Source organism: Manihot esculenta, chromosome 4, assembly GCF_001659605.2.
Source record: "Manihot esculenta cultivar AM560-2 chromosome 4, M.esculenta_v8, whole genome shotgun sequence".
In the NCBI taxonomy this organism is placed as follows: domain Eukaryota; kingdom Viridiplantae; phylum Streptophyta; class Magnoliopsida; order Malpighiales; family Euphorbiaceae; genus Manihot; species Manihot esculenta.
This window is the reverse complement of record NC_035164.2, coordinates 34,267,241-34,287,521: the sequence shown is the minus strand read 5'-3', so window position 1 is coordinate 34,287,521 and position 20,281 is coordinate 34,267,241. Positions and strand designations below refer to the sequence as shown.

Here is a 20,281-nt window from a genome sequence, read left to right as displayed (position 1 = left end):
CGGATATGATGGTGGAGTGTCATTGCAGAAGTGTCAGGTGGCTCATTAATGGTAGACAGTCGACTAATAAATGCTGAGTCATTTCACCTATACTCTGCTCATTAATGATAGACAGTCGACTAATAAATGCTGAGTCATTTCACCTATACTCTGTCCATCACGCGCCTTTCCTATCAGCCCGCACAATTATATTCATAAGGAGAATATGCTTGTCTTAAAAAGGTCGACCTACTTGCTCCGAACATTAGTGAAGTCGGCTTGCATATTTCAGGTATTGGTAAGATCGGAGGTATAAAAGGTCTTATCTGCAAAGTACGACGGAAGGACTTTTTTGTAGTCATGTCAGATCAAGTGGCCTAATATGGACTGCAACACTCCTTACCCTGTCAAAGTGTAAACAGAGTAAAAATTATCACAAACTATATTTTTTTAAATATTTCAAACTAAACCATTTTTTTTATATATAATTACCAAGTTATTAGGTAGTTCATATAAATTTCACAAAGTGAATAACATAAATATGATATTTTAAACTAAAATTTTAGTAGAGTTTTCTCTGTTTTATCAGCATTTTAACCTGTAGTATATAAGAAAAACACATTTATAATTATATTATCAACTGTCATCTTACTATTGTTTGATTTAGCACGTATTTCATAACAATATCATCCCTTATTTTCCCATGATTATCATCACATGTAAAAGTTTAGTTCTTTTCTTTATCAATACATGATTACATTTTTTTAACTTATATAACCTTCATAATTTACTCTATTTAATATGTACATGCCAAAATATAATTGTACTATGACTCGAAAACTCAAAACAAACAGTTACGATAATGGTCTTGATGTCCGATGCTGATCTCTGACGACCTCTACAGTGATTACTTTATTTACAACCTGCGTGAGGTAAAACCCAGAACGTTGAGTTAATGCTCGGTGGTTAATTGTAAACAAATAATAAAATAGAGCAAGTATACTCATGTATATAGATAATCAAGTAAATATTTATAAGCATGTAAAGTGTAGTTAACCCTGTCCATCACACGCGTCTTTGCTATCAGTCCTATTGCATGCGCAATTGTGATCCTAAGAAGGATCTGCATGTCTTAAAGAGGTCGACTTGCATATATCGGGCATTGGTAAGGTTGGAGATATAGAAAGTCTGATTTGTATACTACGACGGATGGACCTTCTATAGTCAGGTTGAATCAGGTGTCCTGGTGTGGACTGTAATAGCCCTTACCCTGTCAAGGTATAAGCAGAGTAAGAATTGTCACAAACTATACTTTTTTAGATATTTCAAAACTAACCCATTTCTTTTATGTGTAATTACCAAGTTATTAGGTAGTTCATATAAATTTCATAAAGTGAGTAAAATAAATGTGAGATTTTAAACTAAAATTTTGGCAGAGTTTTCTCTGTTTTATCAGCATTCCTACATGTAGTACATATGAAAAATATATTTATAATTATATTATCAACTGTCATTTGATATCTTACTATTCTTTGATTTAGCACATATTTCATAACAACATCATCCCTTATTTTCCCATGATTATCATCACATTAGCTATTTTCTTTATCAATACATGATTACATTATTTTAACTTACATAACCTTTATAACTCACTCTATTTAATATGTACATACTAAAATATAACTGTACTATGATTCGGAGACTCAAAACAACCAGTTATGATAATGGTTTTAATGTCCAATGTTGATCTCTGACGACCTCTGCATTGATTACTTTATTTATAACTTGCGTGAGGTAAAAACCAGTACGTTGAGCTAATCCTCAATAGGTGATTGTAAACAAATAATAAAATAGAGTAAGCATATTTATGTATATAGATAATCAAATAAACATTTACAAGTATGTAAAGTGTAGTTAACACGATACAAAGTATATTTGTATCCTTGTGCACACTAAGAATTTCCTTCAGATTCAATAAAATATCTTCTTTTGTCATTATTGCACATTTCATATTCATAGCAAATCACCATGGCTTCGTTCATGCAATAGATGCAAACACGTTAATATTCGCTGATAATTTCACAAAAAAAATCGAGCATCAATCTTAATTAGTTTCTCAATCCTTATAAACACATAGTAGAGTCGACTAGGTAAATAAGAAATTATAACAGTGGGTACATGGTTTTAAATAGTAGGCTCAAAGGCCAAAACCGTTAGTAGGGCTCCATAGCCATGCTTATGAGGTACCTGATATATAACCTCAAATATAGATCATGTATCGGCAGTAGTACTGGGAACTCTGTATGTTTATATGGCATGTTGTACCCTTAAACTAACCTCGACTCCTATTAAGTTTACCCCGACTAAGTATCATTAATTCAATGTATTAATTGTTCAATGTAAATGCATATCATTTGAAATTATTTGAAATCATTTTCAAAAAATACATATATTATATGCCAAGGTTAATAAGACGAGAAACTCATGACAAATAGTGTAAAATTTTGTTGACTTAGCATTCTAATAGTGCATCAAGTTAATTCACTTTTTGCATTTCATACCACTAATAACAAGTTTTACTCAAATCATCATGCACAAATAAATTTTATTATCAAGCAAGCACGTGAGAAAATCAAGTACAACAAGCAAGCACATGCATAATTCTTACTGATTAAGCAAGCATGTCAATTTTTATGCATTCCAATTCAAGAGAGCGACATTTTGCATATTTTGCATTAACTTTTCAAGCACTCTAAAGTTACAATTTAACTTAAATTTCTCACAATAAATGTGTATTTATGTCTTATGTTTCCAATAAGCTATAATTCATACAAATATGATCACCTTAACTTAAATTATAAAATTTTTTTTTACAAGCTATTCAATAAGGTCTTAATCAGTCCAGTATTGGTACTTGTTTATAGTATCATAAAATATATCAGATGTATGCATTTTCATACAAATTCAAGTTTAAGTGCTTTCTACAAAATTTTAGGTATACTTCTTAAGATTCATTTGGTATTGATCTTAACTAATCTTATTGAGTATAAAATTAGTTATGATATAATCAATACAGTCTATTTCGGATGCTTTATCACTGTGACCAGTTTAGGTTCACTTACAATTTACATAATTTTACTTATTGATCAAGCATAATTTAGCCACATTTTTATCATAATTATTATTGCTTATTTACACATTTTTTAGTTTAATTTATGGTTTTTATCTTGTTTTTACAGAAAAGGAAAAAATTGAAAAATGGGAGAAAAAGTGCAGAAAAATTACAAAAGGATGATTTGCCCAGTGATTTGCCCAAGATCACCAGAAAATCTGCTCCAATCACTGCCCAGATCAAATTAAAGCAGAAACCCGGAGGCAACAGACAGCAGTGATTTGCCCAGCGATTTGCCCAAGAAACTCGAAGATCACTGGCCAAATCACTCGCAGAAGACAGAGAGAACTGACTGGCAGAAACGTGATCAGGTCTGTGATTTGCCCAATCACTTGAAGAAACTGGTCAAATCACCGGGCAAATCACTTTGACAGCAGAAAATACAGCAGAGCGGGAAATTGTTCAGGAAACCGAATTTCAAGTTTTCAGAAGTCCAAATCCAACTCAATCACTACCAAAACAAATCCAAGAGCCACAAAAAGAACTTCTCATCCAAGGAATTCCAATTGCAATTAAATTCAACATCAAAAGAGGAGTCAAACACCAAATCAAAAAGGGATTTTGAAACCCTAGATGGATGGAAATATGCAGCTATAAAAGGAGAGCCTCCAAACCAGCAAGGCATCATCTTCTGTTCAGTAACTCAACTCGCCAGAAACTCTCCAGCATCTTCACTTTTCTTTTCTTTTCATCCTTTTGTGTATTTAGTCCACCATGAGTGGCTAAACTCTTTCTTTTCTAGTTGAAGTTGGTGAATTTCAGATTTTGTGATGAATTGGGAGATTTAAAACTCCATTGTTAAACTCTTGTTTGCTTTCAATATTTATGCAATTTGATCTTTCCATAATTATTATTTTGCTTTTAGAATCAATAAGGGCCCATTGCTTTTAAATTGCTTAAGTAATATTGTTTGAATGATTTAGGTCCGTAATTGCTTAGGTTGTTCAAATACACATTTAATCAAATTGCATAATCTAAACTTGACCACGCAGTTGGCAAGGATAGAATTGGGTTCCTCTAAGTCTTAATGCAATCAACAGTTGTTCGATGCTACAATGCCCCAAGGACGTTCCTTGGCAACTTGTTGATTAGTGTTTGATTAGCGAACGTTTCCTAATCAAACTAGAACTAAGGAGGAATTTGGATTGTGAGAAGCGTCTTCCACATCCTAAACTAGTTTATTGAGATAAACAAGAGTATCGAATAATCAATGATCAATTCTAAACAATCTGAAAAAGATCCATACTTCAACTAGAAACTTTTCTCCTATTGATTTACTCATATTTAAATTATTGCTTTCTTTTGCTGTTTAATATTAAATCAACAAATTAAACCCCCCTCTTTTAATTATTTGTTATTTATTTACCTTGGTCATTATTAGGAAGGTCTTTAGTGTCAATTCCCTGTGGTTCGACCCTATTGCCACTATCTGCAAATTTATTTGTTGATCGTTTAATAGGTTTATTTTTGACGGCTTCGACAACCGCCTATCAAAAATTGGCGCCGTTGCCGGGGAATTGATTTAAACTAACGTATTTTCCCTTTATGACCAGGTCTGGCCGTAAAGACACTCTTCTTTACGACCCGGAGATTGAAAAGACTGCCAAGAGCTTAAGGAAGCAAGCAAATTTGAGGAACCAAGCCTCAAAACCATCTTCATCAACAACTCCACCTCACAGACCACCTACTGCCCCTGCTGAAGAAATTTCTACACCAGCAGAAACTTCCATCACCGCACCTGCTACAGCAGAATTTTTACCAGAAACTGAATTTCTGGTCATGGTAGAAAATCCAGCAATGGCAGCACCACCTGCTGCACATGTAGAAGCTGAAATTCAAGCTGGAAACGTGCCCATTCAAGCACCTCAGCCACGGGAAAGAACTCTCGGAGAGTTGGCTGAACCAGCAGGAGATCAAGCACCCTTATGCATTGAATATCCCCTATTGACAGCACCATTCGAGCTAAGGATAGGTCTGATTCATCTCCTTCCTAAATTCAGAGGCCTAGAAAATGAAGATCCTCACAAGCATTTGAAGGCATTCCACGTTGTGTGCTCAACTATGAGACCTCAAGGCATTCCAGAAGATGATATCAAGCTTAGAGCTTTCCCTTTTTCCCTTGAAGACTATGCCAAAGAATGGCTATTCTACTTGCCACCCGGATCCATCACATCATGGGCTGATATGGTAAGAGCATTCTTGAGAAAATTCTTTCCAACCTCAAAAGCCATAGGCATCCGTCGAGAAATAAGTGGCATAAAGCAAAAGCACTCTGAAGGTTTGTATGAGTACTGGGAGAGGTTCAAAAAGTTGTGCACAAGCTGCCCTCGGCATGATATTTCTGACCAATCTCTCATCGAGTACTTCTATGGAGGTTTGCTACCCTCGGAGAGAAAATTTATTGACGCAGCCTGTGGAGGAACAATTGAAAAAAAATCACCTCGAGAGATGAGGGACTTGATTTCCTCCATGGCTGCAACTTCTCAACAATTTGGAGACCAAGAGCTGCCAACAAGGAATGTGAATGAGGTGAGTAATTCCATTTTATCATCCCAACTTTCTGAACTCACCAATGCTGTCCGTAGCCTTGTTGTGAGTCAAACCCAACAAGTCCAGCAGATTCAGCAGCCCAAGACATGTGGAATATGTGCCAACAACCACCCAACTGATCTATGTCCTTCCCTTCAAGAGGAGGACCAGCAAGTCAATGCGGTTGGAGGCTTTAATGGGCAAAGAAGGTATGATCCCTATGCAAATACTTACAATCCAGATTGGAGGGACCATCCAAATTTTAGTTATGCAAGGGGACAGCAATATCCAAGCCACCAGCAAAGAAACCAAGCTCAAGCTGCACCTCAGAATTCTAATGCATCTCTTGAAGAGATTGTGAAAAATTTGGCAAATACTGTGCAGAATCTTGAGAAACAAATGGGGCAAATGGCTTCATCCTTGAACAAAATTGAATCACAAGGAAAGCTACCTTCCCAAACTGAGGTAAATCCAAGACAATATGTTAGTGCCATCACATTGAGGAGTGGAAAGGAGTTGCAAGACAATAGGGTTGAAAAATTGCAAAAACAGACCAGGGAAGAAATTCTGCCAGAAAGTGATCAGGGCAGTGATTTGCCCAATTCTGACCCGATCGCTGGGCAAACTAAGCTGTCCAGCAGTGATCTGCCCAAATCAACAGACCAGGCAGAATCCAGCCAAAGGCAGAAACAGCAACCTATGGAGAAATTCAAGGTACTTCCTCCCTTCCCAAAGAGATTTGCAAGGTCCCAAAAGGAGAAAGAGGAAAAAGAGATATTGGAGACACTTCGCAAGGTAGAAATCAACATACCTCTACTTGATGCTATCAAACAAATACCAAGGTATGCTAAATTTCTCAAAGAGCTATGCACCAATAGGAGGAAACTTGCTGAACATAAAAAGGTAAGTGTGGGGGAGTGTGTATCAGCTGTCATTCAAAGGAAACTTCCCACCAAATGCAAGGATAGAGGAATGTTTGCCATTTCATGCAAGATAGGCAATGTGGGGATAAAGAAAGCCATGTGTGACCTTGGAGCTTCAATTAATGTTATGCCCCTTTCTATTTTTAACTTGTTAAATGCAGGTACACTCAAGGGCACCAACATTGTGATCCAATTGGCTGACCGATCCATTGTCTACCCCAAGGGAGTGCTTGAAGATGTGTTGGTGCAAGTGGACCAACTAGTCTTCCCAGCTGATTTTTATGTGATTGACATGGAGGAGGACAAGGGCAACATCACCTCTGATATCTTACTTGGGAGACCATTCTTGAGCACAGCAAGAACAAAAATTGATGTGCATGATGGCACATTGACCATGGAGTTTGAAGGGGAAATTATAAAATTTAATGTTTATGATGCCATGAAATTCCCCAATGATGTTTCTCCTGTTTATGGTCTTGATATAATTGATGATTTAAGTCAAGAAATTTTTTATTTTGATCAAGAAAACTTACTCTATGAAGGTCTTTGCAGGAGAGAAGAAGTGGACAACAACATCACTGAAACAAAGAAAACAGCAGACTGCTGTAACTTGCTGGAAGTGAGTGATTTGCCTAGTGATTTGCCCAGAATACCAGAAAATCTGCTCAAATCACAGCTCAAATCAGACAGTAAGCAGACAAAAAACCAGCAGACAGAGAATGCACCAGATCTGAAACCCTTGCCTAGCCACCTCAAATATGCCTACTTGGGAGCTGGAAATACACTTCCAGTAATTATTTCCAACCAGCTCAGCCAAGAAGAAGAGGAAAAGCTCCTTGATGTGTTGAGGAAGCACAAGAAAGCAATTGGGTGGACCTTGGAGGACATAAAAGGCACCTCAAGACCATTCGGTGGAGGCTCAAGATAGGATGCAGCACATGGAAAGCATGTTGCAGCTGCTGGTTCACCATTTTCTGCCCCAGCACTGTGACAGATAGCTATTTGCCCAGTGATTTGCCCAGTACTTGCCCAAGTCACTGGTCAAATCACCCCCAGGCCAGGAAATATCTTTCCCTTTTCTCCTTCATTTTTCTATATGTTTATTCACACATTGAGGACAATATGTGGGATAGGTGTGGGGGTACTAGAGAGTCTTTATTCACTGATCACACCATCTTTCCATTTTTTTGATTTCTTTTTGTTTCTTTTTGCATTATTTTTACCCCTTATTGCACACACCAAAATTTTTTTTTTCTCTTTCTTCACACTTTTTGCACACACACACAGAATTTTGTAGCTAATTGCTCTACTCAACATAGATAACAAGGTTGAAAGAGTACCCTTATCTCATGACCCCATTGATTTGCCACCCCTTTAAGCCTAAATTGAATCATTCACAATATGTTACCTTCACTTAGGGAGTTTTTCTCTTGAATTGAATCCTTAAATGTGCTAAGGTCAAGGGAAATAAAAATACAAATACATGCAAACACAAAGCTAGTGTAACTCCCTATGAGCTGATTTGCCCAAATTATCATGAAAAACCAGCACAAAGCACAAATCACAAACTTGTTCCAATGGTCTAAGACTATGAACTGAGCCTAATAGCCACTTGGAGAAGTAACTGACTGAGTAACCGGGGGTGTATCACCCATGTACACAATCGCGTAAAAAGGTCAGTAACTTTTTCAAGCAAATAAGTTTCGATGGTCTAGACTATGAACAGAGCTAGTAGCCACTTGAACAAGTGACTAACTGAGTAACCGGGGGTGTATCACCCATGTGCACAATCGCGTAAAAAGGTTAGTGACTTTTTCAGGCAAGGATAAGAATAAGTGCTGCTGAAAATAAAAACAAAAAGAAATAGAGAAGAAAAGGGGCAAGTCACTCCTAGGGGTTGCATTAAAACTAACATAAAGGAATAAGCATGATTGAGCCAAAAACCTTTCTCTTGACCATGGTAGGTGAAAGGAAACAAGGAAAGGAGAGGATGACCTTAGAGCATGTACTCTATACTGTGATAATTCAGATTAGGAGTCTAGGGGGGGCTGATTACTTATAGATTCAAAATTTGATCAATTATAAAAGTTTTAGCTCTTTGTCTCGGCTTTTATTTGGTATATTTTAGGCCTAATTTTAATAACTACACAATAAGTTATGAAACTGCTAACACACACTGCCCTGTTAAAATCTATCATGCTAGGTTTGCACTTTTAACTCCAATGTTGAATTTTTTTTCCTTTAACCCTTTCAAACACCATTTCAACACTCATATTATATATTTATACAATCAAAACAACATTTTCAGCAAGCAAAATAAATTCCTAATTTCACATATTCATGAGAAAATTAAAGAAAAATAGAAAATTATATAAACACCACACATTTCTTAAATTTCTCTTTCTTCTCTACTTCTATTCTCTAGTTAGCTCCTTTCCCTTTAATGTTCCTTCACCTAGGTCAATTTATATCTTAGATAATGATTGAATAAATTGAAAATTAAAACTTTATAATTCAAATTCATGCATGAAAAAGTGAGAAGATGTTATTTCCTATATATTTCTATGCTCACTTTTGATTTTCAAGTTTGGTGCATATGGAACCCTAAACTTTTCTTCTTCAATTCTTTCAATATATGGCTCTTTCTTTAGCTCTTGATCTTAGAGTGAATTTTGATTAAAAAATTAAATTGATTTAGTGAGAGATTGGTTTGGATTTGGTGGAATAAGGAAAAACAAAGTTTTTGTCTTTTTAATGGAGTGAACTTCGGCCAAAGGAAGAAAGGAAGAAGACAAACCATTTTTTCTTTACTTTGTTATCTTTCTTATGTTTATTTAGGTGATACATGGAGGACTAAATTGAAGAGGTAGAAAAATGAAGAACTAAAATTGAATTTTACTTTTAAACTTTCCATATTCACCCTTAAACACTAAACTATTTACCATATTTCAATTTAATTTCAAATTTTCAATATTTATAGGTTGAGTGACTAAATTATGCTTTTAGCTTTTAGAAATCCATTTCACTTAAGTAAACATGTCAGATTTTAACAAGTACCTCAAGTGAGTACGTCGGATAACCCTAAACACTTCTCGAAAGTGACTCGTTTCCGACTCACTAATGACACTGTTTACTTTATTTTTTAATTTGTCCATTTCTTTATTTGAGTTTTCTATAATTTAATTATTAGCAGTTTAAAGTTATACTAGCATCTCTCCTAACTAGTTCGGATAACCTTTAGCACTTCAAGTTAGTCCGTCGAATAACCCTAAACACTTCTCGAAAGTGACTCATTTTCAATTAGTTAATGACACTGTCTACTTCATTTTTGGATATGTTCATTTTCTTTATTTGAATTTTCTATAATTCAGTTATTAGGAGTTTAAAATTATATTAGCACATTCTTTAAATAGTTTGGGCTTCCCGTTAATGCCTTTCCTAATAACACTTACTCTAATAATGAAATAATTTAACTCATACTTAATAATATTATTATTTCTAATTATATTATTATTTCTAATTACAGGGTTGAGCATGTTGTAGATTTGAGAATGTTATATGGACTCTTCAACTTTTCATATATACCTGTCATGGTGTCAGTGGAGTCATTATTATCATTATTATTATGTTTCGAGAGGATAGAAAACCCAAGTTCAAAAACAATTTTAATAAATATTTTTTTTCTTTCAATAACCAATTTTTTAAAGCTAAACATAACCGGATATGTATTAGAAAATGTAGGCCTTAAAAATAACCATACGATTTTTTTTTTTTTCCAATTAGGATTGGAACTTAAATTCGATAGACTTTAATCATAGATCAAGTAAGAATATGCAGCTCAAATTACATAATATTATAAGCCAATACAGGAATATTTGAGTTTAGATTTGGAAGTTCTTTTGGGAATCAGATGCATTAGAATACAAAATCATCCAGTAAACATTGGCTTAAACTAAAACATATTTTAGTATCCATCCAACTATAATTCAATATCGTAAAGAAATAACATTACCGATCTCCTGATTATTGACAATTAGCAAAACTAGCTACATTTCCAACAAAACACTAAAATAAACTTTCACCTTTGGAACAACATTTACTAATCCACAGAGAAAGATCAGCTTCTACATCTTGAAAGCATATACTAATATCACAATTTCGGATATCACAATTCAGCTTCTACATCTTGAAAGCATATACTAATATCACAATTTCTGATATCACAATTCAGCTTCTACATCTTGAAAGCATACCTGATATCACAATTTCAAGCTAGAGGGTATTTTTAAAAAATAATAATTTTAATAATTAATATATAATCTGAACAATGGGTTTTAAATCAGTGATATTGATGTCTTTTATTTCTCAATCTTGAGCTCTCATCATAGCCATAAAATGGAGACGGATCACAGCATAATATGTATGTTATGAATCAGCTATATTCAAATAACAGAATTAAGCAATTCAAGGAAAGCAGGTAGCCTTCTTGCACTACAATTGCATGTATAAATTTCAAGAATCACAGCCTCATCATGAGGGAAAAAAGGGAAACTATAGTGGAGGTGACACCTCAATAAAACAGACTTCCAAGCACCACAAATTCACATTCAAATTTGTACACCATAAACTTGGTACTTTGCAGCTATGATCTTTCTAGGCTCTATTTCTAATGACTCGCATCACTGACTTGAATATATTAGTGCTTCTGGTCTTTTACCTAACCCAATATGTTCACTTGAATAGGTGCTTCTGATCTATTGCCCAATACAATGTACAAGCTGATCAAATGAAATGCATACAGCAAAGGAAAATTCAAATTGATTGGCAAACTTTACAACATTAAATGCAATAGAAATAGAATGGACCCAACAGATAGAATGCGCATAAAAGAATGTCAAGTAAAAAAATTGTCATTGCAATCCTTCCAATTTCCATGGTTCCAAACATTGTTTACAAGTATGTTAGCACAATCTGTGATATGAAAAAGAAATGGCTCGACTTCCTCAGGATTCTAAGCCGTATGGATAAAACTACATTAGAAAAATGAAATTCAATAGCAAAAAGATTAACAAAACGCCAATAAACAAATCTCACTTTACAGAAATACCTCAAAAGACTAGGATGGGGAATCGACCCCAAAATTTACTACCCAACGATCTGCCGTTTATAAACGTAAATCAATCTTTTGCCACCAAAGAATTTGAAGAAAAAATTTCCATTTTCAATAAACTCCTCTAAAGCATCAATGGGATGAACTTGACAATACTAAAAATTCAAGAAGAGCAAGTTTCATATCTGTCTTGGGCGTTCAAGAGCTGCCTTCTTTTGAAAACCAAGAACCCAACAACGCCAATCTGCAAAATCACTGCAAAACCTATAAACAACAGCCCAACCTTTTTCCCTGTGTTCATCTCCTGACTATTTTTCGTCGTTGATGACGGTGATTGCTTCCCCGTCGTGCTCTCGTTTGAGGAGCCGTTGCGCAACGTATGCTTAGGTGGCGGCGGCGGACTACTTGCAGAACGTGGCGACTTGCTTGCAGAACGTGGTGGAGGTGGCGGTACGCGTGCTGGAGGTGGTGGTGATTTTGGTGCTCGACGTGATGGTGATTTTGGTTTAGGAGGTGATGGGGATCGTGGTTTAGGAGGTGATGGCCATCGTGGTTTAGGAGGTGATGGCCATCGTGGTTTAGGAGGTGATGGCGATCGTGGGGATTCCGAGGGTGTTGATGATGAAAGAGGAGGTTTTGAAGGCGACGGAGAAGGTGGAGGTGGAGGAGGGGGTGGAGGTGGCGGTGGCGGTGGTGGTGGTGGTGACAGCTGCGGAGGAGGAGGCAATGGGCTTACAAATGCGTTTGATGCCCGGACATTCTGTGGCTGCGACACAACAAGAAGGGCTCGGAAATTGCACACAAGCCCTAAAATCACAAAGATTAGAGTTGATAACTGTGTTTCCATGAACCAAGAAATTGAAAAGAACATAGGTGTTTGATTAGAGGATTCAAGAACTTCTTGCATCTAGCTAACAAACCCGAATTCTTGAATTCCTAGCACTGTGGTATAAATTCAAGAATTGGGTTTCTTCAAGATTGGGCACCAGGATAATAGGGTCCGATCGCCGGAATTCCTCGTTCTTCCAAATCCTGGTTTTCTGGATTTGGTACCAGAGCTCTAGGGTTTGGGCATTTGGCATAAGGGGCTACTTTTCTGAAAATGAATTTTCTTACACTCGCAGGCAATCAAGGAAAAGGGTGAAATGGGCTGGCCCCCAAAGTTGAGAATTTTGATTATGCATTGAGAGAACGAGAGGATCCTCGATTTCCCATTATCGATTTTGAGTGAAAAAATTCAAATGGGAGGTCAAAAAAGATGTTGGGAAAGAGACATTAAAAGAGAGAAGAAGTTGGGATTCTTCCCTGTTTCTGAGAAATGCAGAAGAGGGACAGAAAACAGAGAAAAGGAAAGAAAGAGAGAATGGAGGAGAAAGAGAAAGAGAGAGGGTCAGGGGAACGCGGGTTCAATGGTTGGTAGGGCCAAATTTGGGTGGTGATTGATTTGCCTAGAAAGGGACAAGGAGAGCTGTTACAATGTTAACTACTTGAGAGATTGAGATGGAGGAGAGAAAGAGAGATTGTCGTTGTGAAAATCTCCCAACTCTCAGTCCTGACCTGTCAAAGGAGAGACACTCACATTCACACACCCTGTGAGATCAGGTGGGCCCAATTGTTGCCTGTTATGGACTTTTGGGTTTTGGGCCTTTTGGATCATATTAGGCTTTTGCCCATTGCTATTTTGCTTAATGGGCTTAAAGCTGGCAGATTTTTGCCTTAAACCGTCTATTCATTCTTTGAAGATCTCAGTCTGATACATGTGATAAAGGAGAGAAAGGTTAAGATAGAGAAAGTCCAAGCAAAGATCACATGGGTGAGAGAAAATGATTAAGCAGAAGCAGAGGCAAATATTAGCAGGAAGCCAGCCTCTCCTTATGTGTACAGTAGCAGTGCAGCCAGCTAGAGCAAGAAGCATGTTTGGGTTGAACCAGGTCACTGCCCTCTGCCTCTGGCTCTGGCTTAGGCTCAGGCGCTCATTTCCCTTTTAACATTCCCCAAAAAAAATTTTCGTCAGCACAAAGACTGTCTTTTAGCTGCACAACCAAAATTGTAAAAACCTAAACCCTACTCCTTGATATTTACTTACCCATTGATTAAAGACCATGAAAGTGAGATGTATGTCACCTAATAATTTCTTGGTAAGAAAGAATATCGTGATATTGAGTGTTAATATTTCTTCAAAAGATGATACGGATTTTTTCCCATATAAACATAGGTTTCTCTCTAGGTCTCAAGGACTTGCATGATATATATCAAAAGAAAATATTATTAATATTTAATGCATTACTTAATTATCTCGCTTCAGATTAACAAAAATAAAGATTTTTTTTTTGTTGATCGGAAAAGAAAATCCATTTGTGTGCTTTGAGTGAGAGAGGAGAAGATGCTGGAATTGCAGAGACAGATAAAAGAGAACAAATGGAGGGATGGGCCATGGAACTGGAATCCTTCTACATCACCAACTCTTTCAACTTTAGATTATATTTATGTATAAAAAATGAACAGTTGGCCTCGGAAATTGTTGCATTCTTTCTTTTAGTGGTTAAGATTCAGAGGGTGAGCCGAGGCACGCGAGATGCCCATTCCTAGCTAACTTTGTTTTAACTCTCTTTATGGGAATTGCTTTATTTCTACTTTTGTACCATTTTCACCTCAACTCTCAACAAAAATATAAATCAAAGTCTTTATTTTTGCGAAGATCTTATTCAAGTGATTAAATTAGAAAAGCAAAATTAGAATACAATAAAAGCAGACTCAGATTTATTAAATACAAAATCTAATGTTTCTATTTCCATTGATCCACTTTATGAATTTTTTTTCATTTTTAAGCTAAATTTGATGTTTTAGTTTTCCTTTAATATTCTTTTTTTTTTTTTAAGTTTCTTTATATTTTAATCACTTTAAAAACTATTGATTTAATTTAACAACTTTTGTATTTTAGATATACATTCAATTACTCAATAATATAATAAAATAAAATTATTTCATCAAACTAAAACATCCTTTATTTTAAATATCAGATGTCAAATTATACACATCCATTTACCTTCTACTTAGAATAAACAAGTGTATAAAATCTAATTTTATTATTTCTCATATTCAAAATAAAAAATTCATTTTTTAAAATAATTATTTATAATGTATTTCAAACGGAATATCTATGAATCATGAGAAATTTTCTGAAGTAAAATAAAAATCCCTGGTGAGAAAATTTACAGAAAGATTCGGGGCAGAAGAGAGGTGATCCACCAGAATCTGGCGAGGCCTCACTGCAAGATACTCCTCTGCGCAAAGACATTTCACATCAAAAGAACTTTCTACGTGATATGCAGGAAAAAGGTTAAAAGTGTTTTAATAAATTAGGGTTTAGGTTGGAGTCTAGGGTTTGAGATTTTTTTTTATTAATGCATGATTTTTGGATTCTGTTTTCCTACCAGCTATGGCCTATGCCCATTACTTGGTTTGTACTTTGCTTCTTTGTCGTTTTCTTCTTCTTTCTTATATGTGCTGCAAATGTCATGCAAAACCTGCATGATTGAACGTGTTCTTTTCGCAGTTATAAACAAATTGAAGAGAGAAGTTCACGGATAATAATGACAAAAATGAAAATGACTTTAAAATATCATAATCAAATATTTCTTTTTCTTTCTTATTGCATATAGATTTACCGTAAAATTATTTGAGATAGTTATATACCGTTAAGAATTTTAAATAATCTGGTTTAAATGTATTAAAACTAAACTCAAAGATATTAAAACTAATTTCAAATAAATTTAATATATTTTGATTATAAAAATACAAAAGCTTTAGCTTTATCTGAAATAAATTGCTCTTTGAAAAATATATTTTCTTTTCTAGAACAGAAACTAATTAATGATAAGCATTTAATTCAATTAAACAATAATAATAATAAAAAACATCAACACATAAAAGGAAAACAAAATCTATATTTAGACGTAGCTCCTAACGGCATATAGGATCAACAATTCAATGAGGCAAGTGAAACTACGCGCAGCCAAAAGGAGTTGGGCTGTCACTGAACAAAAGTCCCAAAATGACTGCAAGAGGAGAGAGAGAGAGTCAAATAAAGCTACAAGGGCACGCCGTTTAAGGCAACCCTTCACTAGGGCAGGCTCTTGGATTCAATCTATCGGTAGCCTTTTTTTTTCGTGAGCTGCATTAGAGTTAAGGGATCACTCGAGTTCTTTGACTTTTTTCATGTCATACATGCTTAGTGTATTACCAGGCATAAGTTATACTCTATTCATCAACCAATCAATGAAGCTCAGCGTCAGTCTTAACGGAGCATTTCGTCAATTGGGTCCCATAAAATTTCCCGATGGGATATATCGCTCAATGTACGTGAAATTTTGGCCTAAACTAAATCCATCTGGACCCTCTTTGGTTCAAAAGAATCATTTTATGAAAAATAATAACAAATCCATAATTTCAGTTCAATTCAGCTAAATCTCGACAATCTAGTTCAATACTTCAATTGTATGCAACTGAAATTCCATTTTAAAGTGCAATGAAAATCCTTACATTCAAATCCTTATCACATTCTACCCTTCTATCTACCAATTCTCTTTTTCCTACAGTTTCAAACTTCTCTATGAGAATTCTCGAATGTAAATAATTCACATTCCTACTCATTCCACAATGCAAACATAGGGACTTGATGAACCAATCCCACATCACCAATTCTATTGTTACTTCCCCTATTACCATCTTCATACTTTGAGCCTTGAAGTCCTTCAGTGTTGTCTCGACTCAACTCGCCGGATAAAGCTACAGAACATTTCGGACTCTCAGGATTACAGGAATTTCTGCTATCAGTATTAGAGTTGTTGGCACCTGCCTGCTGTTGATGTTCATCTGCACTAGCACTCCACATTATATCAGCCAATTCATCAGATGCTTCTCCGCTCGTCATGGCAAGAAGGGGTTGAGATGTCGACGAAGCACAAGAATTTTCATCCTCAACAGCCACATGAGCCAAGTCTTTTGCTGAACGTTTTGCAAGGTCACCAGCAATGAGTGTCGAGCTTGAGCAAATTCTCTTCACATCATATCTACTTATATCAAAATTAGTAACAGCGCTTGTACCCCTAAACTTAATCGCCGCAATATCATAGGCCTCAGCAGCTTCCTCTTGTGTGCCTATATTAGTATAAAATAACAAGTGCTTAGCCCACAAATATACTTGATCAATTTCACTAACCTACAACACTAACCTTAAACCTATTGATTAGAGAATTAACAGGACCAAATTAAACGTTCCGTCATAGCTTTACACGTGAGTACAGATTTTGAAGGTTTGCAAATAGCATTAAGCAAGATATAGGAGATGTAATTATATGCAATATATTAGACATCAAATTGATGGATGAGGAGAAAAAGGAGGAGATGCTTACTAAAAGTCCCGAGGTACAAGTCCTTGTTTCCAGCAACTCTTCCTATTCTAGCTTGCCATCTTCCATGCTGATGGTGCCTGCTGGGATGTAGGAAAACAACTTAGCAAGTAAAAGGTAAGAAAGATACATATGGAGGATAATACTTTGTAGCAGATTAAAGCATTTACACTTCCTAAATGGTATCACAACCACATGCAAGATAATAATATATGTTTGCCTAATATTGCCTATGAAAGGAGAAAAAAGCCTGCAAAAAAATATGTAAAATAATGGAAAACTTTATATCGTTGAGTACGCTTTCTGCCATCACCTTGTCACTCCCCTGTAAACAGAAGCTCCTCTTGAAAACCCGCTACTTTTCCTGCCAAAATTTGAAGAAAAGCAATCAATCTTTCTTTTTTTTTTTTTCTTGATGTCTTTTCTGCTTTACATAAGGTTGCAAAACAGATTGGAGAGAGGGGTGAAGGAACTAAAACCTTCTCAAATTGGCTACAAATTCTTGCCTAGTCATATGCTTCATCTCTTCAAGTTCCTTCTCATAAGTGCTCAACTATAAGCATTAAATGAATAAGATTTAGTTAGAAAATATCATATTCAAGTATTTTTTTTGGATTTACCAGGGAAAGATTGAAAAATAGCGTTGGTGTTAATTTCTACTCTCCTTTTTTTGGTGGGTATAGGATAAGCATAAAAGATTACTCAACGAACTTACAGGGAAATTTATATGGGTGGTTGGTCCCCAATACTTCAAGGCAGCTAAATCATAAGCCCTTGCTGCTTTTTCTTCTTTATCATATCCACCTGATAAAACAATTTAACAAAAAGAATGAAGAAGAAAGAACATACACACTATCCAATGTTGGCAACAAAGAAATAAACAAAAGCAGAATTCAAAAAAAAAAAAGAATAACAACTAAAGATAAAAACAAGAACCGAGTTTCACCTACCAAGGTAAACTGCACAAGGTTGACACAGCGGTGGAAGAAGACCCAAAAAGCGTATAAAAAACACAACCGTTAGTATACTATTTTGGAAAAAAGGGCGAAAAAAGCAAAAAGATTAAACCTTGTCTCTCCCACCTTGCCTTCCTTTCCTTGTTTGCCCTTCTTTTCTACAGCTATTGTCCCACAAATGGGCTTCATATCTCCCAGTCCATCTATGCCTAATAGCGTCAAACACTCCCTTATAAGTTTTACATGCACATGAGAGAACTCAAGCAAACTTAATATGAAATTCCCACCGAGACAAAAGTTGAAAAATCGGTAATAGTTAATACCTCGTGACACCTCTATATTGAGAAGTTCTTTGTCCGAAAGTGTCGATGGATTTTCGGGGAACTGGCTCTCTTGCAACAGATTTCCTGACAGGTCTTTTACGATTATCAACCACTTGCAATGGAGAAGCTGAAACTAGTCCATTATGAGAACTCGGACTCATTGCGAGTGATAATGGCTGAAAATTGCAATTGCTTGGTTCATTCGAAGGTGTACAGCTGCAAAATGGTGCTTGACTTAGCCAAGACTTGAATCCAGGAACTGAACTACCACTCTCGAACGGTAAACAATACATGCTGTTATGGCTATGCCTAGGGTTGTGGTTATGGCTATCGCTAGGGTTTGGATCACAGTGTTGGATGTTGTCACTAGGGACTAGGGTTTGTGGGTTGTCATTATAATGATGATAAGATTGGATTAAATGAGGGGGGTTTGCGAGGTCATCTCTAGGGTCCATATCTCCATTGGCGTTGAAGCTCGGTGCCACATTAACGTTGATTCTGTTTGTATGGCTTTCGTTTTGATCTTCTTGGCAATAAACTTTGGTCTCGTCGGACGGAGAGTTTGAGTAGCAACCTAAGAAATCCTCAAGCTTTGGCCCCTCCTCACTTGCACTAGTCGTATCCATGGAATTTTCATATCTCCAATCTACAAAATCAATCATTTAAAAAAAAAAAAAAAAAGGAAAAGGAAAGTGTAAAATATCATGGAGATCCAGTTGCATATCAAGCAAACAAAAAAACATGCAAAAGCCCAAAGGGAACCAAGAAAAGCTTGAGCTTTCACACATCTACTAAAAGTTTTGATGGCAAATAACAAAACCTTATATTGAAAATCAAAAAGTGCATGCAGATGCAGTAGTGGCACCTTGAGAAGCATTGGAGGAGCGTTTAAAAGGATCAACAACACAAAGAGATCCATCAGAGCGCAAAGGCATGACAGAGATATCATGATGATGAGAAGAGAAACCTCCTGCTTCATCTCTACCAAATCCTTCATCGATTCTCAGGTGTGGAGTCAGAGAAAACCCCAACCAATTACTCATTTTATGATTCCACACCTCAATATCTCAAAAACTGTGTCGTGGGTTATTGATGTATGTACCTCTCCTTGCTAAGTCTCCCTCTCCCTGACTCGGGTTTTGGTTTTAGAGCTCAAACTTCAAAATTTTTGAAAAGAAGCTCCCTCTCTCTCTCGTGTTATATTCCCAGGCCTCTGCATATCTCTAGCTTTGGGTTCTGTGCCCATTCTTTCATTTCTTCTCAGCCCTTTCTTCTTTAGCAGAAGCATCCATGAAACAGTCTATATACCCATCACTCGCACAATATTTATATGTACTATACAATAATCAAAACCCGAGTGTGTCCAAGTTCTGATCAAGAAACCCTTTTCTTTTGTTGGAAATGATTTCTACTTTTATTTGATTAGACCAACTGATTTCACTGTATGAATCTTCATCCTTTTCAAAGGTCCAGATCCTCAATTAAATTCACGCTACTATGCTACCAAATACACTAAATTTCAGCTCAAAATTATGGTATGATCACATAGCTGGTCCAATTTCACACTTGAGGCATGCAGACCAGAGGTGGGCAAGAGTTATCTATCTACTCACTCGCTGGGCTGTACCTTTAAAACGCATACTCGCTACATGTGATTAACACTGGGTGCTGACCGGACAGCTGACTCATATATAGGGTTGTTTTGGTAATTTTAGTAGGGGTGAGCTTTGAAACCTCCGCTTGAGTTTGAGGGGAGAGGGCTAATTTACCAAAATGTACATAACGGTGTAATTATCCTCTACCAACCATGATAGTGTAAAATTATATTGGACCAATGAGGGAATGATTTGGGCTTTGTCAGCTCAAAATCAACTG

The 20,281-nt window shown here is 36.1% G+C and overlaps 2 protein-coding genes across 2 annotated transcripts; both read right to left on the bottom strand.

Moving 5' to 3' along the window:
* Positions 1 to 11,490: 11,490 nt before the first annotated feature.
* LOC110612933 (vegetative cell wall protein gp1) lies at positions 11,491 to 13,265 on the bottom strand. The gene has a single exon (XM_021753795.1). It carries the CDS (start codon positions 12,621 to 12,623, stop codon positions 11,880 to 11,882), a length of 744 nt encoding a protein of 247 aa, XP_021609487.1. The 5' UTR covers positions 12,624 to 13,265; the 3' UTR covers positions 11,491 to 11,879.
* A 2,872-nt stretch (positions 13,266 to 16,137) lies between these two features.
* Positions 16,138 to 19,746, bottom strand: LOC110613333 (AP2-like ethylene-responsive transcription factor AIL1). Its single transcript, XM_021754408.2, has 9 exons — positions 19,272 to 19,746; positions 18,407 to 19,052; positions 18,210 to 18,292; positions 18,078 to 18,086; positions 17,843 to 17,931; positions 17,607 to 17,680; positions 17,441 to 17,491; positions 17,131 to 17,207; positions 16,138 to 16,876 (listed from the first exon to the last, which is right to left on the bottom strand). The coding sequence occupies exons 1-9, from the start codon at positions 19,447 to 19,449 to the stop codon at positions 16,362 to 16,364; spliced, it is 1,722 nt and encodes a 573-aa protein (XP_021610100.1). The 5' UTR covers positions 19,450 to 19,746; the 3' UTR covers positions 16,138 to 16,361.
* Between the last annotated feature and the right edge of the window lie 535 nt (positions 19,747 to 20,281).